Source organism: Muscardinus avellanarius (assembly GCF_963383645.1).
Source record: "Muscardinus avellanarius genome assembly, chromosome: 10".
Taxonomy (NCBI): Eukaryota; Metazoa; Chordata; class Mammalia; order Rodentia; family Gliridae; genus Muscardinus; species Muscardinus avellanarius.
In genome coordinates, this window is record NC_137796.1 from 96,853,667 (window position 1) to 96,881,521 (window position 27,855).

Here is a 27,855-nt window from a genome sequence, read left to right on the forward strand (position 1 = left end):
TTGCTAACTTTCCCGTGGTTCAGTGTCCTTAAGCTAATGTTGAACATTTGCTATAAGCTAGATATAGTCCTAAGCACTTTACATGCATTAAATCATTTAATTGTGACAACTCTCAAGCACTCCTATCCCCATTTTACAATTAAATAAATGAACAGGTAACAGAACCACAACTGGGATGCAGAACACAAACCCAAGTTCTTTTTCTCTATATATTCTATTTCCCCCAAGGGATTTTACCATCCATTCTGTTTTGTAACCAACTCCCAACTTAATCTGTGAATATCTTCTTCCAACAATTAAATATAACATCAATTTTAGTAACTGAATAGTTAGTTCATTATCTAAATTTACCTAAATGTTTATAACTTATCTGTAAAAATCCCTGATATTTTTTTTCTTAAGAATTACAATATTATGATGAGCATCCTTGTACAGACAGCCTTATGCACCTGTTTTCTCAAGAAAAGTACCTGGTAAAAATGCGCACATATATTTTACATTTTGATAAATACTTTTTTATAATTTTTTTTATTTTTGCTGTATTGGGGATGAAATCCAGTGGCATTCTAACCCGAGTAACACCCCCAGCCCTATTTTTTATTCTTTATTTTGAAACAGGGTCTAAGTTGCAGAAAACCTCACTAAGTAGTAGCTGAGGCTAATCTGTGAACCGCGATCCTCCGGTCTCAGCCTCCCAAATGCTGGAATTACAAGCTTGTGCCACCATGCCCGGCTATAAATACTTCTAACTTCTGGATTTATTTACTTATTTATTTTTTTGGTGGTACTGGGGTTCCTGGAAGCCCTGCTACCTCTGGGCTACACTCCCAGACCTATTTTTACATTTTTATTTGGAAACAGGGTCTCTTAAGCCAGTGCGCGCAGCTGGCTTCGAACCTGCGCGATCCTCCTGTCTCTGCCTCCCAAGCGCGGGGATTACAAGCGTGCGCCACCACGCCCGGCTGGATTTATTTTTATAACCAAAAACGTATGAGATTATGAAGATGGGACTAAGCAAGATAGGAGCCTATAGTGGTGAATAATCATGGTTGTTGGGCATGGGATATCAGAACTCTTGAGAAGACACCTCGTATGGGAGATAGTCCAGGACTAGGAACAGAAGCCCAGGACATCATTGTAGGAGGGTACCCTACTATCTTGAGGGTAAAAGAGGGCATCACTGCTGAGGGATATTAGTGGTCTTCTGCAAGATTCAGAGCCTGAAAAGGGTGTGTGTGTGAGAGGGATGATGGTAGCAGCCTGTCATGGAGTGACAAAGGCTCCAGGGAAGTGACCTGGTGTAAGACAATGGATCCCAAGCAGGGTGAGGAGTATATGAGGATGGGAGGTGGTGCAATGACAGGGAATTGATCATATATATGGGATCAGGTTTCTCACAGAAACAAGCTACAAATGTTAAAAAGGAGAAAACTAGAGTGAACCTGTAACCATTAATTCACAAGACTGAAAATAGAGGTACTGATGTGAATTCATGATTTTAAATTAATGTAATGAGGAAGTACTTCCCACAAAATCACAAAGAGAAAAAGAGAACTTTAGAGAAGTTAGCAGACACTATCTTACGTATTCAAGGTTAATAAAACCAACGAGACTAGTGAAAATCATGTACAAACTACAAGAGGAGTATCACTTCTGTGGTATTTCTGCCAAAGATGCATAACCTAAATCTAATCAATGAAGAAACGTACAAATCTAACTTGAGGGACATTCTACAGAATAAATGATCCAGAATTCTTCAAAGGCAGTAAGATCATAAATGTCAAGACTTAGAAATTGGATTGAAGGGGACATGGCAACCTAGACTGTATTTTACTGGTAAAGAAATTAATCAAGTAGAAAAACTTGGATGGGATCTGAGGATTAGGTGGCAGCAATATATCCATGTTAATTTCCTCAGTTTGATGGATGCATAGTGATTATGTACAACTGTTAGCAGGAACTACACAAAAAATAGAAAAATTAGGGAAAATAGATTATTGTGTCAGCAACTACTTTCAAGTGCTGGCTGGAGGTAGTTTTTCTGGCATTGTTTTTTGCAGTTTCTGGGAATGTGAGACTGCTTCAAAATAAAAAAAAAAAAAAGACTGTCAGCGGGCGTGGTGGTGCACGTTTATAATCCCCACGCTTGGGAGGCCGAGACAGGAGGATTGCACGGGTTCGAGGCCAGCCTCAGCTACTTAGTGAGGCTCTCAGCAACTTAGTGAGACCCTGTTTCCAAGTAAAATATAAAAAGGTCCGGGAGTATAGCCCAGAAGTAGAAAGCCTCTGGGTTCCACTCCCAGTACCACCAAAAAAAAAAAAAAAAAACTGTCAATTTCCTTACATTAACTTGAATTTTTGCTTGTATGATAGGCAAAATATTTGTAATCCCATCTTAATAAAAACGTCATAGCATGAATTTTTTTTTTTTGTGGTACTGGGGGTTGAACCCAGAGGCATTCTACCTCTGAGCTACTCCCCCAACCCTATTTTTAATTTGAAACAGGATCTCAGTAAGTTGTGGAGGGCTTCGCTAAGTAGCTGAGGCTGGCCTTGAACCTCCAATCTTCCTGTCTCAGCCTCCCAAATACTGGGATTACAAGCATGCACCACCACCCACAACTTGCATGAATTCCCTTCTAACATGCCATTTATTTATACCTATTATTTGTCTCTGTTCACTAGAAGCCTTACAATATGATCTTTATTCATATACCCCCAAGGACCTCAGTGCCCTTGCACAAAGAAGACAATAAAAACCTGGTGAATGACTGAAGGGGTGAATAGTCTAGTTAGCTCTCAATGTTAGGGATAATGATTAGCTCTATTATTATTCTACAGGACTATAAACTTCACGAGGGCAGGGAATTTTGTGTTTCTGTGTATGAAGATAATTCCAGAACCTAGAACTATTTCTGGCACACAGAAGACTTTAATATTTGTTGGATGAACATTTTGTGTGCCAGATTTAAACCATAAATAACAGCCTTGATGTAAAAGATTATTACAGTATTATCCCCACTGTACAGATCAAAGAGCAGGCTTAGTGAGGTCAATGGGAGGGTGAGCCCAATCCTTGGATCCTTGACTGGGGGCCTGGAGGGCAGATGGCGCCAGGGTTTGGGAGCCCCTAAACACCTAGGGCAGCCTGGTAGCTCACCTTGGGCTCCGGCTGCCTGTCCTCCAACTCCCAACGAGCTCTCAAAGCCTCTGTCGCCCCGACCAGTCTGTTTGGGGCCTGCTTCCTCTTCCTGCCCTTCCTGGGGTACCTCCCCATCTTTCCCTCCTCTGGCTCCATGAAGCTGCAAAGAAAGAACCCCTGGAGCTGAGACTGATGGCCAGATCTGTGGGTGGGGGTAGCAACGAGCTGCAGGGACTTTATAGCTTATAGCCTCCCAGGGATCCTCTCCCCAACCAAGAGCTCTCCCCGCCCTTTCCACCTCCCAAACCCACAGGGCCCTCATGATCGCTCCCCTCCCAGACGTGACTCCCCGGTGGCCCCAAATGCCAGTTTACAGCTCTCTCCCAGCCCGCCCTAAAAAAGAGGCAGAAAAAAAAAAAAAGAAAGCCGGGCGTGGTGTCGCAGGCCCGTTACCCCGATACTTGGGAGGCTGAGACAAGAGGGTCTCACGTTCCAAGACCAGCCGGCCTCAGCAGGTTGGCGAGGCCCGGCACAATTTAATGAGACGGTGTTTCAAAATTAAAAATAAAAATGGCTGGCAGTGTAGCTCAGAAATAGAATGTCCCTGGATTCAATCTCCACTACCAAAGGGGAAAAAGAAGAAAAGAAAATCCAGAGTCGGCCAACGAACGATCTTCCCCTCCCCGCGGACGGGACGCGGGCGTCGCACCAACCGTCCGCGCCCGAGGCCGGGGTTCCAAACAGCTCCAACGGCTCGGACGCCGCCACCACCGGCCATGCGCGAACTGGGCGCGACCCCGCGGCTTCCCCGCTTAAATCCACTCCCCACGCCCCCGAGCCGGAAACGCCCCCCCCCCCGGAACCCCGGCGACCACCGCGCCCGCCGCCGCCGCCGCACCAACGGCCGCCAACGCCCCGCAGCCGCGCCGCGCGTTTGAACGACCGGAAGCGACACGCCCACTTCCGCCGGCCGCGCGCCGAGGAGCGGTGTCTGTCGGGAATGGCCACCAAGCGGCTCGCGCGGTACGCGGCGGGGCTCCCGGGCGGGGCGGGGCGGGCAGGGCGCTCGGGGTCGCGCGCTCCGGGTCCGCGGTGGCCGGCCTCGGGCTCTGCCCCCGCAGGACGCCCCTGCGTGACCCCGGGCTCCGGCCCCAAGGAGCCCCAGGAGTCCTGGGTTTGCCCGTCTGCGTGGCCCTGAGCCCTGGACCTCGGGAAACGCGACTGGACGGGACAGCGCGGTGTGGACTGTTGGGAGGTGTCGGGCAGGGCCCGCTGCACCCTCGGCTGTTCGCCTCCGCACTTGCAAAAGACCCGTCTAGTTGCTCCTGTGACCTGTTGACTCCGGGCGCGCGGTGCGCACCGCTCACTCGTAGCAGCAGCGGAGTGATGGGTGGGTGAACAGCGTGGACTAAAGGGCTGGACGATCAGGGCTGGTCCTGGGCTGGCCGGTCAGGGCTGTGTTCCTTTGACAGATGACCTCGTGTTCTCATCCGTGAAGTATGGGTAGCAAACCTCCTAGAGTTGTTGTCTTAAGTGAGGTCACCGTCTTAAGTTTAGTACCTGTTATGTAATAAACTGAATGCTAGCTATTATTATTTCCAAATCCCTCACATCTCTAAAAAAAAAAAAAAAAAGCTACAACGGTTAACTCTATCTGTTCATCAGAGATTGTCTCACCTGCATTTGATTTCAGTACACTTTTCCTACTCTCTGAATACTGGCATATTGCCTTCAAGGGTCCTTTATTATAGGTTAACTTGTAGTGATTTTATGGATGTCTTGTTTCTTTACCCAGATTTGTTACGTTGTAGAAGATGGGAACATGTCCTATGTTCTTCAGAACTGTGCTATATACACAGTAAGGACTTAAAAATGCAAAGACAAAAATAAAGCTTTTCAGTGCACCCGTACCACTACAATCATTTGAGTTCTTCACCAATACCATATGGGGAGCAGATAAAATTAGCCTGTTTGCAAACATGCACTGTAAAGCCTGTGTTTTTAACATGACTACTGAAATCTAAAGATCACAGTTAATTTGAGACTTTTCTCCCAAAGTCTAGTTGAATTTCTTTTCAATTATAATGTGTGTGTGTGTGTGTGTGTTGGGGGGGGGGGGTACTGGGGATGGAATCCAGGGCATTCTACCTCCTAGCTATACCTCCAACCCCCCCCCCTTTTTTTTTGCGGTACTGGGGATGGAACCCAGGAACATTCTACCTCCGGCCTATTTTATAATTTATTTGGAAACAGGGTCTAAGTTGCTGAGAGCTTCACTAAGTAGCTGAGGCTAGCTTCAAACCTGTGTGATCCTCCTGTCTCGTCTCCCAAGCGCTGGGATTACAAGCGTGCACCACCAAGCTTACTTAAACAAGAGTGCGGCTGGGTTTGGTGCTGCAAGCTTGTAATCCCCGTGCTTGGGAGGCGGAGACAGGAGGATGGCGCAGGTTCCAAGCCAGCCGCGCTGGCTTAAGAGACCCTGTTTCAAAAAAAATAAAAATAATAATATGAAATAGGTCTGGGAGTGTAACCCGGAGGTAGAAGGGTTTCCAGGAACCCCAGTACCACCAAAAAAAAAAAAAAAAAAAAAATGGGAGTGCGAATGTGTTTCTAAATCTTATTTGGCTTGTTTTACGTTTTTAGGCAACTTGGTTTAATTAGGAGGAAATCGATTGCACCAGCAAATGAGAATCTAGGAAAAAGCAAATCCAGTAAGTAGTATGTGTAGTTTCTTTACATTTCGTAGCCTTGCACTTTCAGCACTGGTAAAGCATAAGGACACCTTGATCTTTTGCAGAGCAATTGTATGGCTACCTAATTGTGATTGATTTTGAGTCTACATGCTGGAATGATGGGAAACGCCACAATACTCAGGAAATAAGTAAGTATGGAATTCCAGTGATCAAATTTAGCATTAGATGAGTCTCTTTAAATGCTTATAGCTATAAACCAACAACAGTTTAAGAAAACAGGATTATCTATGAATTTGTCATTTAATATAAAACCTGTCTTTACTAAAAAGAACAAAATCCCAAATACCTAAATGTGTCATATATAATTGTTTTAAGATTACATACAAAACCTCAGTTGCATAGAAACTGAAAATCAATATACCCTTGCATAAAAAAAGAATACATTTCAAATATTTCATATTTGAAATGTATTCTTTATATTTAGTTGTGGAAGTATAAATAGATGTGCACATGATTTAAATATTTTTATTTATTTTTTAGCGTATCTTTATTATTACTTTGTATCATACTACTTTGGTCATTTTAATGTGTTTTTACTAAAACTTAATAATGCTGTTATGACGGGTATATGTTCAATTTTGTGATTATAACATATTTTAAAATTATATATTCAAGCATCAATTGGTGATTCTTTCATTTAGTTGAATTTCCAGCAGTATTGCTGAACACATCAACTGGAGAGATTGAATCTGAATTCCACACTTATGTTCAGCCTCAAGAACATCCAATTCTTTCTGAATTTTGCATGGAGCTGACAGGCATAAAGCAGGTATGATGCAAATTTGGAAATTCATAAATCAAATTAAAAAAAAAACTATATGCCATTTAGAATTAGATTTATTTAATATTAGGAGAAATAATATTCTTCCCAGAAGTCCACTGGAATCTTTAAAAATTGTTAAAAACATGAAGATCAGTGCTGGGTGTATAGCTTAGTGGTAAAGCACTTGCCTAGCATATGGAATTCCCTGGGTTTTGATCTCCTCGTTATTATTTTAAAATTATTTTATGGAAATTAATTGACTCAAATTTGTCTTTATTTCTATCTGTCTGGGTTTAGTAATTATTTTTTCTGTGTGATTTTAGATTTATCAGCCTAATTTATATTGGTGGTTGTATTCATTATAGAACTTTTGTGTATTTTAACATCTTTTCATTAGAAAAACTCTTTGCCCGTTAGAATGTCTTGTTATATCTTTCCATAGTGTATGATTATAATATGTGTTTGATAATTATAGAATTTGATGGTTGAATTCAGATTTTGTGACTCCTTATAAGGTTCAAGTTGATGAAGGAGCCCCTCTGAAGATTTGCCTATCTCAGTTCTGTAAATGGATTCAAAAGATTCAGGAACAGAAGAAAATTATTTTTGCATCTGGGGTTTCGGAGCCTTCTAATTCTGAAGGAAAATTGTGTGCATTTGTTACTTGGTCAGGTAAAATATGTATTATGCCTATTAATCACAAATGGTAGCATTATCACTATATAATTCCTTATTTCCAGTTTTCTACTTGCTAACTTGGATTTATACTTAACGCCCTGGACCCAAAAAAGAAATTCAAATGCCTAATAGATGTTGAAGCAAATTCATTCTTTTTTCTTTTTCTTTTTCTTTTTTTTTTTTTTTTTTTTTGGTGGTACTGCGGTTTTTGGAAGCCCTTCTACCTCTGGGCTACACTCCCAGACCTATTTTATACTTTTTTAAATTTGGAAACAGGGTCTCTTAAGCCAGCGCGGCTGGTTTCGAACCTGCGGGATCCTCCTGTCTCCGCCTCCCAAGCGCGGGGATTGCAAGCGTGCGCCACCACGCCCAGCTCATTCATATTTTTAACATTATGATATTGAGATACCTTAAAAATTTAAACCTTAACTTTTACAGTCTTTCTAGATGTTCCTCTTTTCTTCTGAGGTCAGGGAAAGATGGTTTAGTGAAAACACATAGGTTATTTTCTATAGCCTTGAAAGTCTTCATATAGCTCATATCTTTTGCTTTTATGCATTGATACTTACAAATATGAACATTAATGACAAAAATCTTTTGTATGACCACACTAGAGCATTGCCATTAGGAGCCTATGATACCCTTGACTGTATAGAGTGATAGTCATATTTGGCCTCAAGTTGCTATATAATGTTTGGTTTCTCAACTACATTGTTTCTTCGAATATAAGAAATGCAGCCTTCGTAATTTAACATTTTTGACTTGTTTATGAAATAGTCAAGAGATTTATTGTGTGTTTAAGAAGTCATTTTGAAACTTAGTTTTCAATGTAATTACTTAATAATGATTTATATAAAGTAATAAAACATATAAATGGTTGTTAGTTATTAACTGAGCAATTAAATCTTACTGTCCAATTTTACATTATCTTCCCTATTTATAAGTAGAAAAAATGCTACCACCAATAACTTTGTTCTATTTTGATATACTTAATGCAGACTGGGATTTGGGGGTTTGCCTGGAGTATGAGTGTAAAAGAAAACAACTGTTAAAACCTGTGTTCTTAAATTCTTGGATTGATCTCAGAGCTACTTATAAGGTAAGGGTCAATTATGGAGGCATGTTCCCTTCCTTCTATTAAACAGTGATTATATTTTATCCTACACATGGATATAGCTTTCTAAAAATTATGTCCTTTGGGAATGCCACCAAAATATATCTTAAAATATTTTAAAGCAACACAATAAAAATAAGCATATTCAAATTTAACGGAACTAAAAACTATGAAAAGTAAGTGGTTAATATGTAGCCTTTCAAATAGTAATCTTATTTTTAGATGTATTTTTTTTATTTGACTAGCTTTTCTATAGGCGAAAACCAAAAGGACTAAGTGGTGCCTTGCAGGAAGTGGGAATAGAATTCTCAGGACGAGAACATTCTGGTTCGTATAAGTTACAAATAATTTCTTATGTAAGTCAGTGGACTTTTGTAAAATTTTCATATAAATCTCACTTTTGGTAATGCCATTAAAAGGAATATCCTTCAGACTAAAAATTGCTCCTAACTTATACAACGCAATTTGTTCATGATTTTTCGAGTTAACAACTTTAAGAATTATTTGAGATAAAGATTGCCATCTAGTGGTTTTCTAGTTCCTAAAAAGAATTTATTAGCCAAATCTCAAGTGGAGATTCAAAAAGTGCCCAAATAATATGGTGGATTACAAAAAAAGCTGAAAAGACTATTTGATTACTCACAAATCATGGCTCCCACAGAATGCTAGTCACATTTGTGGAAACTGGTCAGTTTTCACATCCTCCTCTTTAAATATGAAGTATCTTATCTTTCATTGGTAATGCTGCTACATCTTTCTACAAGACAAGTTTTATTATGATTAAAATTAGTAGATGATCAAAAAACTAACAATATGCTCCACTATCTAAGTCTTGATTTTTTTCTTTGCTATTAATTCTTTACAGTAATGCCACTAAATTCTGTGTTTGATATTTGTTTCTTCAGGGTTGGATGATTCTCGAAATACTGCTCTTCTTGCTTGGAAAATGATCAAGGATGGTTGCCTAATGAAAATCACAAGGTCCTTCAGCAAGGTTAGTGGCATCCTGACTTTTTTGTCATCTCAAGCCCCAAAGTAGACATAGGTCCATGGAAATGTAGATTTCATGTTATGTATGTGATCATTTGTAAGCCAATGACATTTTCTTTTCTGTAATATCATAAAATGTCTCTACTGAAGAAATTATAAAGGCAGAGTTTCTAAAGCTGTTGGATTTGTCTGTGAAACCATAGGTTCCTACTAAGAAGGATCCCAACCTTTTGACCAGAAATTCGGATACAGATCAAGTTGAGGAAACAGTTACCTGCAAAATTAGCATCAAGCATCCAAACATCTATGATAGGGAACCTAAAAATTCAATAAGTGCTCATGAAAAAGTTCAGATGAGTTCAGTTTGTGTGAATTCTCCTAAAAAGGCACAACAGGATCAGTTACAACTAAAGAGCTATATAAAAGCCGGTCTTCACAATGGCAAAAGTTGCTTATCTCTACTTAATAATAAGTCCTCTACATCTCTGGGACAGTTGCAATCTTCTACTTTGAACTCACCTGTCCATATGCAGAGGCAAAGAAAAAACGAGCATCTTGCTTTTAATACCAAGTCTAAGTCTTCAACATTTGGTTCAGAATTGGTTCTTGTTTCCACCACTATTCCTTCTGTTAATCATGTTTCTCATATGGAAATGAGTTCTACCTTGGACTGTTTGCCTATGTTATCTGATTGGGAAGATGTAGTTTTATTGCCAGCATCTCAGCCTGAGCATAATATAAATTCTATATCTCCTACTAGTGACACAAACATAGATACTTCATTTAATTCTGGAGAAGGACTAAGAGTTTTAAAAGAATTGGAAATGTTGAGTCATGAAAATTTTGGAAGCAATGAGGAAACTCCTCAAAACTTTGAGACCTCTAAGTCCATTGTCTATAAGAGTCCTCACACTACTATTTATAATGTAAAGGAAGCTAAATACCCAGATTCAGATGTGTCTGCCTTCAAGTTACCTGAACACAAATCATGTACCTTCAACAGCATTGCTGGCAGTGCATCTCATCCTTTAGTTTTGGGGAAACAGCCTCTTTTATTAGGTGCTACTAAAAGGAATTCATTTAGTCCACCAGTTTTCCCACCAGCAAAAAAACAGACCATCACTATTCATGAAGAAAACCTTATATTATCTGACTGCTCCCCAGTAAGAAGTTCTTCCCGGAAGAGTCTCCCTCCTGTATTAACTTCTACAGTTAATCTACAAGAGCATTGGAAAAGTGGGAAAATGACGCCTCCCTTATGTAAGTGTGGCCGAAGATCCAAGAGACTTATTGTTTCTAATAATGGACCAAATCATGGAAAAGTCTTTTATTGTTGTCCTGTTGGGAAATATCAAGAGAACAGAAAACGTTGTGGTTATTTTAAATGGGAACAAACACTTCAAAAGGAAAAAGCCAGCACCACAGTTGTATCTCATCCCACAGGGGGACTCACTTTTAGTTCTCCAGAAACAAGCCATATTCAGGATAGTAACTTTTTTCCTACAAAAAATTCTTTGAGACTCAGACCTTCAATGAGGAATTGATAAGCTGTCTTTACGTCTAAACTGTGTGTTTTGCCAGGCATGGTGGCTCACGTTTGTAATCCCAGTACTGGGGAGGCAGTGACAGGAGGATTGCAGATTCGTGGGGCGCCTCAACTACTTAGTGAGATCGCCACAAATTGAGACCCTGTTTCAAAATAAAGAATAAAAAATAGGGCTGGGAGTATAGCTCGGAGGTAGAATGTCCCTGGGTTCCATCTCTAGTACCACAATTCTATATCTTTTAGTGCAAAACAGATAAAAAAAACGATAGGACTACAAGTTATGGAGGCTTAGCATATCTGAGCTCTGTAGGCTGCACTAGAGTAGTAACACACACATACAATGAGGAAGAAAATAAATTTCATGAGCTTTCATTTGTCAGTTGTCTAACATTTGTCTTCTCTTTGATCATGTATGAATCCTAGTATTCCTTAAATTCCCAAACATGAATATTGTCATAATGTCTTACATAATTTTAATCGTGTCATACTTTTTTGGCTAAGTTATCCTACTTTCTCACCCATAAAAAATTTGTAAATTGTATTCATTAGGTTAAATATAATAAACAACAATAGTACATGATACTCATTTTTCATAGACCAGGAAACAAATATTAAACTATTTTTCAATTTTTTGTTTGTTTTGTTTTTGTTTTTTTGGTGGTACTGGGCTTCCTGGAAGCCCTTCTACCTCTGGGCTACACTCCCAGACCTATTGTATACTTTTTTTTATTTTTGGAAACAGGGTCTCTTAAGCCAGCGTGGCTGGCTTTGAACCTGAGCAATCCTCCTGTCTCCGCCTCCCAAGCGCGGGGATTACTAGCGTGCGCCACCACGCCCGGCTTCTATCTTTCAATTATTTGAACAAGACTTTGAGTAATAATTTATAATCTATTTTTAGGTGGATACTTTGAGGATTATAATCTTCTGACTGATAATTTTTTTATTTTTCTAAAGGATCATGCGTTATTTAATTTTATTTCAAGGCTTGAAGATTGTTCTGATTTGTATGTTAACATATAGGAAGTACTCAACTCAGGTTTGAAAACCATTGGGACAAAGATGTGATTGATTGCTAGAATCTGCTTTTATTACTGTACTTGAGAAATTCTTCAGCAATTGATGACATTCTTTTCATGCTTCCAGATTATAGGGCAGTAATGCAGATGAAGCTATTGAATATTTTACTGAAAATTCAGCCTCAGGTGTCATAACCACAAAACATTTTAAACAAAGTTTATAAACATACTACCACATTTTTTATTACCTCTTTCTAAACTCTGGTTTCTATAGATTTATAGATACCCTATTTGTCTTATAGGTACTGTGATAGTTAATGGAATGAATTTAGGTTGACTCCCATTCTTTCTTCCTTAGTTCATTTCTTTTTGTCTTCCCACTTATAGTCTTTGGCAGCTCTTCAATAAATTCTACCTGTTGGTATCAGGGGAAAAAAATTAGTCCAGAAGATTTCATCTTTAAAAAGCCATTTATAGTACTTACTTCTATTATGAATTTGGCTAGCCACTACTGTGGACTTTTAGGTAACTAAAAAGAGAGGGGCCGTGCTATTTTTCTTGATATTTAGTATTTCCTACAAGTCCACTAAGCCAAATGACCCCAAAAAAAAAAAAAATAGGAGTTTCACTTTACTCAAAAATTTTTTATTCTTAGGTACATGTCATTACTTCCATTTAGAACAATTTGAATAGCATGTTTGAGGAAAAGTTCATTAAATAGGAAAAATAAACAGTTGAAAACATTATTCATGGTTACGATGCTTACCTTCCTGGGGTATTTGTAAGGTGCTGTAGTGTTTTTTACATGCTCCTGAATCTCCTTTTTTAATTGTTCTTGATCATGTGACTTGTAATCAGGGTTCAGAACAATAAAGGCCTTTACTACCTAAAATAAATATTTGAAAGTGAGTTGTATATTTTTATGCTTTAGTATGTCTTGTTTGCTTTCTCTAACTGGAAATTGTGCCCGGTGGCAAAGGACTTAACAGAGCTCCGTGCTCTTAAGCCAGCCTGTTGACTTCCATACCTCTTGGGCTGTACCAGATAGAAGATAGCTTTTGGGATCCCTAATTTATTTATGATCTGCTCTTGAATACCCTCTCATCTACTACATTTTGAAATTTTGCTTTCTGACCTATTTTTGATGATCTCTGTCCTTGAATTCTTGCCTCATCTTTTACCTCATTTAATTAGAAAGTCGGCAGTGTACTAAATACAACCTCTTGTGAAACAACCCAGCCAGGTCCAGACTAGCTTCTAGGATCCTATTCTTGTTGTAGCCCTTGTAAAGAGTAGTGAACGTAGGTTTGTCATGCCCTCGTTGAAGGGAACAACTCCCTGAGACCATGAACTCATTATACAAGGCTGTGAAGATTCCAACAGGCACTTTGCTGTTGCTCTGACACAGGGTGACATGGCCCTGATGGACAAGAGTAAAAATGGTAGGGACCTCTACTCTGTATCTAGCAGAAGGAAGGCACATCTTTCCTTCTGCTCCATCACTTTATGTCTACACATAAACTCTATGCCTTACTCTGGCTAATCAGATATCAAAACCCCAGAACTGTGGAGGGACCTCAACCCACTTACAGATCTTTGCTATCATGGGATATCAGGTGACTACCAAGCCAGTCTGGTCCTAAAGATGCTATAGCCATCCTGTCCCAATTAAGTACCTATATAGGCGGATGAAAGTCGTCATAGTAGAGAGGTGTGGGAGGAGCTGAGATTCTTGACACCCTGCCAGTGGAGTTCAGTAGAGAGACAAACCTCAGTAATCACTGATCTGTGCCCTGCTCTCACCTTTCTGGAACATTCCCCTTCATAGTACATAGGCATTTTCATTCTAACAACTAACCAAACCAGCAAACATCAACCACTGGTCGATATCCAAAACAACTGTGGGCCATCCAGAAAGACCTACAGATTATGCTCTGCCATCAACATTAGGATAGTCAGTTCTGGGGTGGGAAGGGGCAGGAGGATCTATCCTTGCTGTACTATTACACATCTCTCATTTCTGCCTTAAACTCAATGACCTATTCAACCTCTTGAGGGTGAATACCTTGTAACCCTACCCCATACCTAGGATTTAAGATAAGGAACTTAAAACAGGGTACAGAAACTGACTTAAACTAATGTCAACGTCATCTCCCAAACTTGATTTTGTATTAGAAGGGATATAGACTGGAGTTATATTGTAAGAACATGTGCCCCAACTCGCACAACCCCAGAGGCATGTGGTAGACACTCGGGCAAAACCCATGAGGCCCTGCCTGGCAAAACAGTGGCAATAGTACCTTTAAGCCCAAACTACCATGTGGTCAGCCCCAGTAGAAGTGGGCGTTCAGGACTTCTGCTTTATTCTTCATTTACTTGATGAAACCTCTACTTATCTCCCTACCAGACCTGCCCATGGCAGCCTTAGTTCTTGCCTCTGACCTTGCTCTCACCACTGATATCTGATGCCAGCTCCTCCTCCTTTGCAGTACCAAGCATCAACTTCCAAAGCTTCTAGGTAACAACTTGATCTAGCTGACCTTTGGACGCCCTTCCTGGAGTGAGCCTGAATTACTGGCATCCATCCCATCTTCACCCCAGTGCCCCATGGAATTCAAATTCTTTTTAGTATATGTTTTATTTTTTTAGTTTTATTGTATAGCGACCCCCCACCCCTTTTTTTTTTTTTTTTTTTTGCTTTTTTTTCTTGTGGTACTAGGGATTGAACCCAGGGACATTCTGTCTCTGAGCTACACCCCAGCCTGATTTTTTATTCTTAATTTTGAAACAGAGTCTCACTAAGTTGCAGAGGGCTTCACTAAGTAGTGAGGCTGGCTGTGAACCTGTGATCCTCCTGTTTCAGCATCCCAAATACTGGGATTACAAACATGCACCTATTCATGCTAGGTAATCTACATCTCCAGTCCCTTCTTATTTATTTTGGGAGAGGCTCTCACTAATAAGCTGCTCAGGCTGGCCTCAAGCATGTGATCCTCCTGCCTCTGCCTCCCAAGTACCTGGGATTATAGGCATGTGCTACCGCCCCTGTTTTAGGAACTGAATTTTTATAGAACTTGAATGCTTAGTGAATGAAACATTTGTGTAATTCTGTTGCAAGGAAGTACTATTTTGAAGTATTGTACTAGATCTATAACAAATTATAATGCTGACACAAATCAGTTGGTTTACCTCTCCTCTGATGGGGTCTGGGCTACTGACAACAGCTGAGTCTGCAACTGAAGGGTGCTCCATCAGGGCGCTTTCTACCTCAAATGGTCCAATTCGGTAACTGGGAAGGCATATGGCAGGAATTTACGAATGAGTCATAGATTCAGTCCAGAATGCCGCTGATCAGTTAACATAGACATATACACAGATGGAGAAGAAAATTACCCAGAGGATAATATGACATCATCTGATCTTGAAACAAACCAGAAATATCCATCTTCATCCATATACCCTCTGTCCCCGGTGATATAGAAATTGCCTCGTAGAGTTGAAGCTGTTTTTGAAGGATTATCCTGCCAAAAGAAAAAGGCATTGTGTTCATTTACTTTGTGATTCTACTGTATAGATAGATTTTTTTTAATGTTCAAAGAAAAAGTTTGGCAGCTTTTAGAAGCCACAGAATTAAGAGAAGCCAGAGTGTTGAAAAGAAAACCCACTGATACCTAAGAATTCAAAAGAGCCGACATGACTTTTTGTTTTGTTTTACACAAAAGCAGAGAACTAGTTCTCTAAATCTGACATAAAATGAACTAATAATTGTTACAGCATCAATCTCACTGGCAAGTAGAACCTGAAGTGAAACCTCTTATTATATTGATATAAACTGTGCTTTAATTTCTATATTATGATTAGAGATGAAATTTGCTTGCAAACAGTGAAGAGCTGGGAAGCTCTATGTGGAAGGACTTTATTTAATCCCAATGTCCCATTCCATATTCCTCCCATTCCTCTTGAGAAAAGAGAAAACTGATTGGATGTCAGGAAAATAAGTAGGTGTTATTTGCTAGTTATGAGGATTGATGACTGTTAAGGACGTGAATGTACGAGACTATCTTATTTCTACCCTCCATGGGTGTTATAGCCTACAGAACTAAAGCATTCATCTTTATCAAGCACTTGGGTGTTTCTTCAATTCCCAGTAAGCAAAATTATTACAGGAGATAATGAATCTCTCACTGAAGACATAGGTGTGTTTTATGACAAATAGGAATAGTTACCAAGTACCTTCAAGAATTAAAAGAAAATATGAGATTTAAAAAATAGTCTCTTACTACATAGTGAGTAAAAAGGCCAAAAGGTCGATTAGGTAGAACTTGGATGCCAATATCTCCTTCTTGTCCGGGAGGTAGAATATTGCCATTTGCATCCAAAATCTAGGATACGACAGAACAGTTTAAGAAGATGTTTATTTAATGACACATCTTAAATCTTAACTTGCATGTGTTTTTACCACTTAACGATACAGACTTTAAAAACATTTTAAGTATAGTTTAAAATTCTGAGAGAAAAGCACTTATTTAAATTTTAATTGCATAAAATACTATCAAATGCAGATTATCAAAAGTTAAAAGAGGAATAAACATGTCTTTAAATTCTACTATCCAGCAATAATCATGTTTAGGTAGTATCCTTTTGGGACAATATAGATATAGTAAAAATAAGATCACTTCATATTATGTAGTTTTGTAACCTGCTTTTATAATTCAGCAATATCTTTTTTTTTTTTTTTCAGTATTGGGAATCAATCTCTGGAGCATTCTGCCTCTAAGCTACATCCCAGCCTTTATTATTTTATTTTGAGACAGGGTCTTACTACATTGCCCAGGCTGCCCGTCAATTTGTGATACATAGGCATCATATGTATCAAATTGATACATATCAATTTGTGATACTCCTGCTTCAGCCTCCACAATAGCTGGGATTACAGGTGTGCACCACTGCTCCCAGCTCATTTAGCAGTATATGTTATTAAAAGCATGGATTTCATGGCCCCACAGCAAATAGATTAAATCAGTCTCTCCAAAGAATCAATTCAATTCTCCAAAGAATTGTATTTTAAACAAGTAGCCATGTAATTCTTATGATCACATGAGCTTGTGACACACTGATGTCTGTCTAGAACGAACCTTCAGGTAAATTTGGGTCTGAGCTCTACTCTGGAAATGCATCCAGTCTGCCTTTTGACTGTTGTTGCTTTCTCCTTTATTACTGTAAGTTCTTTGGCTTTTCCTAGACTTGCACCCGCGTCCATCTGAGAACAATTATGACCCTATACAAAGTGTGCAGAGAAATAGAATGTGCCTATGGTCTCAAGTGATGGTAAAGGTGGTGGTTACAAAAAGCCTGGAAATGTCCAGGCAGGCAGAGAAGGAACCAGAGAGGGAGAGTGCTGTAGCCTCTGTATTCTTGTGCCTCGTTGGGGCTCGTTGATCCCCTCAGGAGATCCTGATCTCCCTCACCAGAGTGGTATGGTATTGTGGTTAAGAACATGGATAGTGGCCGGGCCTGGTGGTGCTCGCTGGTAATACCAGCATTTGGGAGGCTGAGACAGGAGGATCTGGGTTAGCAAACAGCCTCAGCTACTTAGTGAGGCCCTTTGCAACTCAGTGAGACCTTGTTTCAAAATAAAGAATAAAAAAATTATAGGGCTGGGGGTGTAGGTCAGAGGTAGAATACTCCTGGGTTCCATCCCCAGTACTGCAAAACAAAAACAACAAAAAACCATGGATATTGGATCCAGATTGCTTGAAACTATATTCTTATTCTAGCAGTTACTAACTATATTACCTCAGGTTAGTTCCTAACTGGTCTCTGTGACCTTATATGTAAAATGAGCCCATTAGTATGTCTTTATGTTCCTTCTTAGAATTAATGGGTTAATACTTAATAAAATGCTTAGAACTACATAGTGCAATATAGGTTTGGCAAAATAATAGAGACCTGATTAAGCTAACATTTCTAACCCATTTCTGTCTTTGCATAGAAATTAAAGTATCATGGAAATAACATGGAGCCCCTATTGGAGTGTATATAGGGGTGGGCAGGAAAACAGGTCCGACTGTTATTAAACATTGTCCTGGAAGCATCTGTGCAAACCTTAACATTGAAAGCAGGAGAAGCCTTTCCCATTGAACCAGGCTTGATTTTCATTCCCTTAAAATTTCCACAGATTAGCACCTAGTTAAAAAGAAGAAAATGGAAAGGGACATAAGTAACAAAATTAATTTATTCATCAATCATTCACTTATTCGACAAATATTTACTGAGAACTTAGTGTGAACCAGGCTCAAAATGAATTCTGTACACATCAGTGGTGAGGTTAACAATATACAAAGAGAAAAGTTATAAGACAATAAATCATAATTATTGAAATAGCCATATTTGTTAAAATGAATATATTAACATTTGTACTTGTAGTAGAATATTTTTGTGCCAATTCTGTTTAAATAATTTATCAAGTTTTAAATGATTGATATTTTAAGTTTTGACCAGGTAGTACATTAAACTTATAAATTGAAGCATTATAGAAAGACGTGCTGAAAATTATATTCAACTTTTCTCTTATTTGCCCTACCTTAGCTCCCCTGCAAAATAATACTTTTGTTCTTATTTCACTACTTTCCTCCAGAATTTCTTCTTATGCTTGTCTGCATGAGCCCCTAAAAAGCACTTTTTAAAGTATGTTTAATATTTTAAGTAACAAAGAGCTCAACCAGCATATGTGTGTGTGTGTGTGTGTGTGTGTGTGTGTGTGTGTGTGTTACTGTGGTACTGGGGCTAGAACTCAGGGACAGTCTACCCTCAGACCTTTTTATTTTTTGTTTTTGAAACAATTTCTTACTAGGTTGCTAAGAATCTCGCTATGTTGCTGAAGCTGTCCTATAGCCTGACATCTCCTGTCTCGGCTTCCCAAGTACTGGGATTACAGGTGTGTGCCACCACACATGGCTGCATTTCCAATTTGCAGCAGCCCTGACTAAGAAAGTTACCTTTCAGTTAATGCGGAACTCTTTCTTTTCATAGATTCAATATTTTTTCATTAAAATATAACTCCATTACCATGATCAACTGATAGCAATTTTTCTAAATGAATATCTTTTAAAAAACTGTATCTGTTAAGCTGGGTGTGGTGGCACACACTTGTAATCCCAGCATATGGGAGGCTGAGACAGGAGGATCACTATTCGCAGACAGCCTCAGCTACTTAGTGGGGCCCTTTGCAACTCAGCGAGACCCTGTTTCAAAATAAAGAATAAAAAAATAGGGCTGGGGTATAGCTTGGAGATAGAATGTCCCTGGATCCCATCCCCAGGACCACACACACACACACACACACACACACCCAAACAAAACAAACAAACAAAAAAACCTATCTGTTATAGAGCTTTTTTGCAACTAGTTTTCTTTAAGTTTTTATTTTTTTTAACTCTTTGATAATCACCCCATTTCTTCCCATATCCCTCAAACACTCATAATTACAAAATAGACACTGAGTAAATCAAGTCCAGCCCCAACTTTTCAATGAGGTCAGGTACCGTTTCTGTCTGTCCATATCCTTCATAGATATCCAAGCCTGTCCTGTTTTTCCATTGTTCAGTCACCTCAAGGTTGATTGGTTCCCCAGCACTCACACAGTGCTTTAGGTTTTTGAACTTGTAGCTTCTCCGAAAACAGGTAACAGGTTTAGGAGGAAAAAGTGTAGAGAAGTGGAAATTAAAGTTATGCCTAATACAACAAATCATTCTAATATAAAATGACACCCTTATACCAGTCTTTTTCTTATCTCCTTTGTGGGGGGGGGTAGTATAGGAGGTATTTGTTGCAAAGGAAAGCTATGCAGTTTAGGGATGGTGCTTATAATAGCACTATCAACAGTTAAAAACCCCCTCCCAAGGGAGATGTGAAGTATTGAGTTTTGTGAGTATAGTCAAATGGTGGTTTTTCTTTCCAGTCCACCCCCTGGAATGGAATCTATGCATCCTCTTTCCTGTTTGCTGAGATAAAGTTCCAACTAGGAGCAACATTTTTCTTTTCTTTTTTCTTTTTTCTTTTTTTTTTTTTTTTGGTGGCACTGGGGTTCCTGGAAACCCTTCTACCTCTGGGCTACACTCCCAGACCTATTTTATATTTTTATTTGAAAAGAGGGTCTCTTAAGCCAGCGAGGCTGGCTTTGAACCAGCACGATCCTCCTGCCTCTGCCTCCCAAGCGCAGGGATTACAAGCATGTGCTACAATTCAGTTAATAGCCATCATCCCAAAGATTAAATAAAATTAAATACTTTTTTTGGTACATAAACCCAGAAACATTATACCTCTGAACTGCACCACCAGCTCTTTTTATTTGAAGCAGGGTCTTGCTAAGTTGCTGAGGCTAGCCTCAAACTTGTAATCTTCTTGTCTTTGGGTTCTCAAGTACTGGGATCACAAGTATGCACCACCCCACCCAGCTGATTAAATACATTCCTTGCCCATAGCCAATGGGCTAAGAACTCTAAACATGGCTTAGCCCTCCCTTTCTTCTTCCTTGGAGAAATCTGCCTTAGACATATTAATTATCATTTACAGAATGTTAGCAAATAGGAAAAGGAAGATATTGTCAAAACCCTGCATTGGCTTATCTGGAGACAAGCTTTTAGATAGAACGATCTTCAGTGTCCTAGTGTTGTCCTCATCTTCCCTCCCCTACTAAGTGCCTATTTACCAACATTGTTTACCTGGTCATATCTTTCTCTACAAGCATTCGGTATGCAGTTGGTGCTGAACAGAAGACAGTGATGGGAAATTTGGAGAGTGTCTGCAGCATAGGAAAAGCAAACCCAGTTTTACTACAGCTTTGATAAGTGCTTAAATGTCTATGGTAGGCACAGCACAATTTAAAGACTGATTATTTTAATGTAAATACATTCACTCCTATCTCTTTTCAGATGTACTGACATTTTGGATATTAAATGTTTTAAATCATGTTGTATACCCTGATCTCTGCAAATTATTCACTAGTCCTGTCAACAGTAATGCTAATTCATTTCTAAATGTGGACCTCCTGTACTCTGCCTTACTTGTAAGATGGAAATTGGCTCGAAACGGGGCAAATAGTGTACAAATACGCATGCTCCTTGGATCCATGGGGAAAAAAGACTACTCCATGCTGACTTTGCCCAGCCTGTGTCTGAGGTATTCCACATCACATCTGAGGGTGTCAAATCTAGCCAGAACCTAGAAAGACAAAGAATAACCCTGATGCATAAATTTATTTTTTTAGGAATTTGACATCTATAAATATGTGGATAAATTCAAATGGCTTTTTTTTGTTTTATTTTGTTTTGTTTTTTGCAGTACTGGGGATGGAACCCAGGGGCATTCTACCTCTGAGCTACACCCCCAGCCCTATTTATTTTTACTCTTTATTTTGAAACAGGGTCTCACTAAGTTGCAGAGACCTCTCTAAGTAGCTGAGGCTGGCCACAAACTGCCATCCTCCTGTCTCAGCCTCCCCAATGCTGGGATTACAAGCATGCACCACCACACCCAGCTTCAAATGGCTATATTTTTAAATATGTAAAAATGTTAAATTTGGATCAAAACAAATTTTAAAGACCAATGCATGAATCATTATCTTTTCATTTTTTGACATCTCAAGCTATAGTTCTGTGGAATACCTTCCATTTACTGATAATCCTAACCCAAAACTGCTGTGAGTGTGTCCAATCATTTTAGGGAGTCCAGTTGTTCCACTAGTAAAGTAAATGGCCATCATCTCATTGTGCTTTGTCTTCACACAGGTGTGGTTGTCACTGGCATGCCTGGAAAGGAAAAACTACAGTGATTGTGCACATAAACAGTGACGTAGACTGCTAGACTGGAAAGGACTTAGGAAACTCTCTACTTTGACCTTTTCGTCTCAAGGATCAGGTCCCTGATTCTTAGGTGAACCCCAAGGTAAAGGCTACCACCTTCTCTCCATCTCGTTAGGTGATTTCTAGAATCAAATTTTGCTATCAAAAAACATTTATAATAAGTGATTTCATAGCTGTTTCACTATACAATAAAGGACATTTTTAAAAACTTAAGAGTTGTATCATACCTCCACCACAGTGAGTTTTCTTTGATCTCATAATCATGAATATATGAAGAATTTCCCCTTACTCTCTACTGTAAATGCTTTAAAATATGATTTTTTAAAAATGAGTGTGCTAGCCGGGCATGGTGGCGCATGCTTGTAATCCCCACGCTTAGGAGGCAGGGATAGGAGGAATGCGCAGGTTCGTAGCCAGCCGTGCTGCCTTAAGAGACCTTGTTTCCAAATAAAATATAATTTTTAGGTCTGGGAGTGTAGCCTGGAGGTAGAAGGGCTTCCAGGAACCCCAGTACCACCAAAAAAAAAAAAAAAAAAAAAGAAAGAGTGTGCTGGGCTGGGGTTGTAGCCCCATGATAGAACCCTTGCCTCGAATGTGTAAGACCGTGAGTTGGATCTCCAAATACCACAGAGAGAGAAAAAAAGAGTAAAAAATGAGTATATTAATGCAAGTAATGGGTAATGACAAAAATCTGCAAATTATGGCTCTTGGGTCAAATTTTTAAATAAAGCTTTACTGGTGCAGAGATATGTTTATTATCCCTGGCTGCTTTCACAAAACAATAATACTACACCTTCATTCAGGGAAGGAAGAACGGTAGTGAAAGAGAAAGAAAACCTTTCAGTTCCAAAGGATAATTTGGCTTCTCAATAAGTCATTTGTTAGAGCAGCCAAGAGGAGGAGGAAAGTACACGGACACACTTTAAGTATCTAAGAAGTATACAGATGGATCTGGGAGCACTAGGCTGAGAATGAATAAAAAACATCTAGGCCACGAGAAATACAAAAATAGACTTTTTTTTTTGGTGGTACTGGGGTTCCTGGAAACACTTCTACCTCCGGGCTACACTTCCAGACCTAACATACATATATATATATTTGAAACAGGGTCTCTTAAGCCAGCGAGGCTGGCTTCAAACCAGCGCGATCCTCCTTTCTCCACCTCCCAAGCACGGGGATTACAAATGTGCACCACCACGCCCGGTTAAAAATAGACTATTTTTAAAGCCTAATAAAGCTAGGCTGAGTGTGGAGTCTATAATTTCATAATTATCTTCCTTAAAAACACTATTTATATACTTGGAAGATTGAGACAGGAGGATTCCAGGTTTGAGGACAGCCTCACCAATTTAACAAGACCCTACCTCAAAGTTAAAAATTGTAAGGGTTTGGGGGTGTAACTTAGTGGTAGAGCGCCTTGTGTTCAATTCTCAGTAACACACACACACACACACACACACACACACACACACACACACACACACTACAACTGCATGCTTGCATTTCCATCACAGGTATCGTTACCCCCAAAATCTAAGGCAGGACTGTCGTGCTGATCTTATACTACTAGAGACAGTGTAGGTAGCAGTTAGGAGTGTGGGTTCAGAAGCCAGCTGCCTTTGAAATCCAGCTCTGCCAGTTACTAGCATTGACTTTATTCATATCTCCAGCTATAGTACCTACCCTCTAGCCCAGTGTGATATTTACATGAGTTAATGTATCTGGAGTGCTTAGAAGAGTTTTCTGGCACGCAACTAATGTCACATAAATGTTAATTATTGCAATTATAACGTTATTTTTATTAGAATTATACTTGGTCTTTGGTAGGAACTCAATTCACATTAGCTATTAAGAAGGAGGTAGGAACATGTTCCCAAATACTTGAATAAAGGAAGGAAGCTCATTCTAGAAAGAGAAATTGCTACAAGCTTCCATCCTAACACTAAAATATAGCTCGACCTGGCAAGAGTTTCAAATAACTCTTAGAAGCACTCCACAGTAGGGCTGGAACATTAGTGTAATTCAGTTTTAACTGTAAACATTAGCATTAAGTGCTCTTCTTATTATAACCTATAATAGAAGTGTTGCTGCCAGCAAGGGAATGAATGGTCTAGCCTCCACAGAAGGACTGATTGTGATCAGTTTCTATGGGAGACAATAATAGCTCTGTGGTTGATGATGTGATGTACCTTGTAGATCCCTCGCAGGAATGGAGGACTTTCGATGGGAGCCCTCTTAAAGATTGACTTGGCTAAAGAGAGCTGCCTCCTTCAAAGTCACAACTCCTTCCAGGGACAGTCCACACCCAATAACTGATAAAAGTTGGTACATAAAGGCCAGGACCTCTTGTTTACTAGAAACAGCTTTGAGGAGCTGTCCAAACTCCAGAAGTCCCAGTGATTTGGCTGAGAGATTTGTAGAGAATATATTACAGACTCATGTCTTCCTCTGCCCAGTCCCATACCTTTCTCATTCCTTCACAGGTTTTGATTCCATGAGAACTCCTTTATAAACTTCTCATACACCATTCTCCATCCCAGGGACTGCTTCCTTGGGATCTTGACCTCCAACCCCCTTCCAGCCTCAGATCTTAGCTCTATTAGTGCAGCGATAGTTGCCAATTATTTCCTTTGTCTAGTGCTTTAATTTGCATTTTTGATCACTACTGGGTTGAAGATCTTTTCCATTATTGCCTTTCTTTTGGGCAGCTATTCTACAATTAAGGCTACTCACTTCATCATCTCTTTGAGGTTTCCCCACCCCTCTCTGGAGTTCTGAGATACAATTAGCTTGGAGTGAAGATTTTCACATTTATGTGCAACAGCGTCTACTGCTGGGGCTAATGTTTCATCAGTAATAATGCACTTTGCTTTTGAAGATTGTAGTCTATAAAGGATGTCTTTCTGGGTCAGTTGAGTGGTTCCTGGAATCACAACTGTTCCTATAGGAACAGAAAAGAAATAATGTTTAGAAGAAAGATTATTCTCATCACGTTAATATATTGTAGATAGCATGTGTGCATTCTATATTTCTCAGAATGAATCAGTTTAGGAACTTTCATAGTCTTATGAGAACGACAGACATAAGCCAATTGTATACCCCAACAGTATAGTATCTGTCAAAATAGAAATGCATACATGTTGCTTTGGAGAGCTCAAAGAAGAAAGTTCCTGTGTTGAGATAGTGTACTTGTGAAAATAACATTAAATGGAGTCTCAAAAACCTACTAAGAGTTATTTTTGTGGCTAGGTGTGAGAAAAAGGTTTTCCACATGTGAAAAACTGCAAAAAAACCCACAAGATGGGAATAACCACAAACCTTATAGAAAATCATTTGATATGGCCTGATCACAGAGTATAATAGAGAAATTAAAGCAATGAAGGGAAAATAGTTAGAGCCTTCAATGAGTCACCTAAAAAATTCTAAAATGTATCTGGTAGGCAGTGCAGAGTTATTAGATAATAATGTCAAACAGCAAAAAGACAGCATAAAATTGTGCTTTAGAAAAAAACACTGGCTTGGGAGGATGAATTGGATTAGAGAAGAATGTGGTTATACTTGAGACCAGAATTAGGAAGATTTTGGAGAAAATCCATTTGAGAAATGATAAGTGTGTGGAATAAAACAATGGCATTAGAAACAGAGAAAAGGAGAAACTCTGAATACCAAGAGTCTAATATTTTCTCTCATACGTGGAAGCTACAGAGAAAATTGGAAACAAAAGGGAATTTAGATATTTGACAATAGTGAGTGGTAGAACAGTGGAAGGGGGTAAGAAAAAAAAGATGGGGAAGGAAAAATGGAGATCTGATAAAAGAAACTATTCAAATCATGCTGTGCCCATGTATGCGGGTCTCACTACCAGTCTCTGTTGTGTACAGGGAAGGGCGAGTTGAAGGGTGGGACCTGAAGGAAAACACACCAAGACCAGTGTGCATGTTGATTTGTATGGCTTCGAACCTCACTAAGATGTATAATTATAATGCACCAGTAAAAGTATTTTTTAAAAGGCCAAAGTTATAAGATAGAGTAACTTATTAATAAGGAAATATCAATAGCTGACTGCCTTAGGGCACCAGATGGATAATAATTAATCATGAGAGGAATGAAGGTATAAAACAAAACTGAGTTGATCCTTCAAGTTTCAGATGACCGTGGATTCTATAGGAGGAAAGGGAAAAGAGGTATGAAGATACTTAATTGTTGATTGGCATTCACTCGATAAATCTATTGCATCAGGAAAAGCCCAACTTCCCATGTAGGTCAAAAGACATTTCTAAGGTTCCTGAGGATAAGTCTACTTTGTGTACAGTTCTTCTTTAAATACTATATCCAAATAAGTTTTTCATGATTACTTCCATTTTTTGGAGCGGGGTGGGGGGGCCCATCTGGCTTGGTTTAAATATGACTGGACTGAAAACATTACCAACCTGTTCGCAAACAGGCCACATTGGCAAGCCACCACTCTGGGATTTTAGGCAGAATCACAATTACTCGATCTCCCCTTTCCAGGGAACAGGCTTCTGTAAGTATATTGGCAAACTTCCTGGACAAAGATCCTAGTTCCTCAAAACTCCACCTCACCTCTTTTCCACTTCCATTTATCCACCAGAAGGCTAGATTGGAGAGTCTCTTTCCAGCCTAAGGAAAGACAAACCAGTCATGGATTTAGAAGTTGTTATACAGTTAAATTCTATTTCAACTGACTCGGTAGACTACATTGTCTGAAGAAAATTCACAAGTCATTAGTTAGGTCTTAAATGGAATATTTGAAAGTAACTCTGGGGTCCTTATTTGCAGATGTTGGGAGCCATGTAATTTCTTCTAGCCTATGTCATTTGCTATTCACTTCGATCATTTCTCTTTCCAAAAAGTTAGAATAATTACATTCTTTTATATTTCTCTAAATTCTGGAACTTTGCCTCATTTCCTACCATTTGATTTTTTTGTTACTGGAGATTGAACCCTGGGATATTCCAAGTCCAAGATATACCCCCATCCCTTTTTATTTTGGAAGAGGGCCTTGTTAAGTTGCTGGGGGTTTCACTAAGTTGCCGAAGCTGGCCTCAAACCTGAAATCCTCCTGTTTCAGTTTCCCAAGAACTGGGATTACAGGCCTGTGCTACCGCACCTGACTCATATATGAGTCTTAAAGTCACTTTTCACTCCACTTTTTGTTTAAAAAATAAATCAACCTAGTTATGCAATCCAGGCTTCCTCTACCAACCATGGAACTATTGACATTGTGGGCCAGATAATTCTTTATTCTTTATTCCTACCCTTTATTTTACATGATAGGACTTTTAGAAGCATCTCTATCCTCTACCCACCAGATACCAATAATATTCCCTCCCATTCACCCTTTACCCTCTTAGGGCAACATTTCCAAAGATTGCTTAATGTCCACAGCGGGCAAAGTCTCTCCCAGTTGAGAAATTGTAGTCCGATACCTTTTCCTCATTGGTCCACTGGTCTAGAACATCTTTAGCAAAGTTGAAATACTCTGGAATCTCCAGTTTGAAGTCCTGTTTCATGGATTCATAATTGGAGAAATTCTGAGGGATTGCTGTTTTGTAATCTTTATGCAAAGCTCTCATAGAACCAGGAATTGCTAGGTGCTGAAAACACTTGGCACGAAGTAGTAGCTTCATGGTGACAAGAGCTAGCATCAGTCTTGTTGGATGTTTTAACACTCAGGATTTCCATGTAGACTAATCCATCTAAAAGACAAGCAAAGACCTATATGTATTTCTGTCCTAAAGGTGGCCATACTCCAAAATGGATAGTTGCTATCATCGTCATCATCACCACCAGCACCATAGCATCATTTTCAGGATACTCCCTGTGTTCCAAACACTCTACTCAGTGTTTTATATACACTTTGTCATTAAATCCCCAGAGTAACCCTGTGGAGTAGGTACTGCTACCATCTCTGTTTACAGATAGAAAAAAAAAAAATGACTAGCAAGAGGCCTCGTGTAGATTTAAAC

General features: G+C 39.3%; 3 protein-coding genes across 3 annotated transcripts in view; 1 reads left to right on the forward strand and 2 right to left on the reverse strand.

The window, feature by feature from the left end:
- Nucleotides 1-3,298, reverse strand: part of REXO5 (RNA exonuclease 5) — a gene marked incomplete at both ends in the record, with an annotated part of 36,901 nt that extends 33,603 nt beyond the window's left edge. The window contains one exon of the mRNA XM_080703014.1: nucleotides 3,161-3,298. Within this exon, the coding sequence (XP_080559140.1) occupies nucleotides 3,161-3,298 (138 nt within the window). The remainder of the gene's footprint in view (nucleotides 1-3,160) is intronic.
- Nucleotides 3,299-4,142: 844 nt separating this feature from the next.
- On the forward strand, nucleotides 4,143-10,984 carry ERI2 (ERI1 exoribonuclease family member 2; the record flags this gene model as incomplete). The annotated part of the gene is made up of 9 exons (XM_080703260.1): nucleotides 4,143-4,165; nucleotides 5,786-5,853; nucleotides 5,940-6,023; nucleotides 6,537-6,664; nucleotides 7,174-7,330; nucleotides 8,335-8,435; nucleotides 8,696-8,777; nucleotides 9,356-9,444; nucleotides 9,644-10,984. The coding sequence occupies 9 exons, from the start codon at nucleotides 4,143-4,145 to the stop codon at nucleotides 10,982-10,984; spliced, it is 2,073 nt and encodes a 690-aa protein (XP_080559386.1).
- A 1,346-nt stretch (nucleotides 10,985-12,330) lies between these two features.
- Nucleotides 12,331-27,552, reverse strand: ACSM3 (acyl-CoA synthetase medium chain family member 3; the record flags this gene model as incomplete). The annotated part of the gene is made up of 13 exons (XM_080702415.1): nucleotides 27,316-27,552; nucleotides 26,296-26,506; nucleotides 24,599-24,806; nucleotides 21,668-21,811; nucleotides 21,068-21,224; nucleotides 20,726-20,805; nucleotides 19,547-19,670; nucleotides 18,108-18,188; nucleotides 16,283-16,384; nucleotides 15,396-15,523; nucleotides 15,192-15,291; nucleotides 12,769-12,888; nucleotides 12,331-12,417 (listed from the first exon to the last, which is right to left on the reverse strand). The coding sequence occupies exons 1-13, from the start codon at nucleotides 27,532-27,534 to the stop codon at nucleotides 12,331-12,333; spliced, it is 1,761 nt and encodes a 586-aa protein (XP_080558541.1). The 5' UTR covers nucleotides 27,535-27,552.
- Between the last annotated feature and the right edge of the window lie 303 nt (nucleotides 27,553-27,855).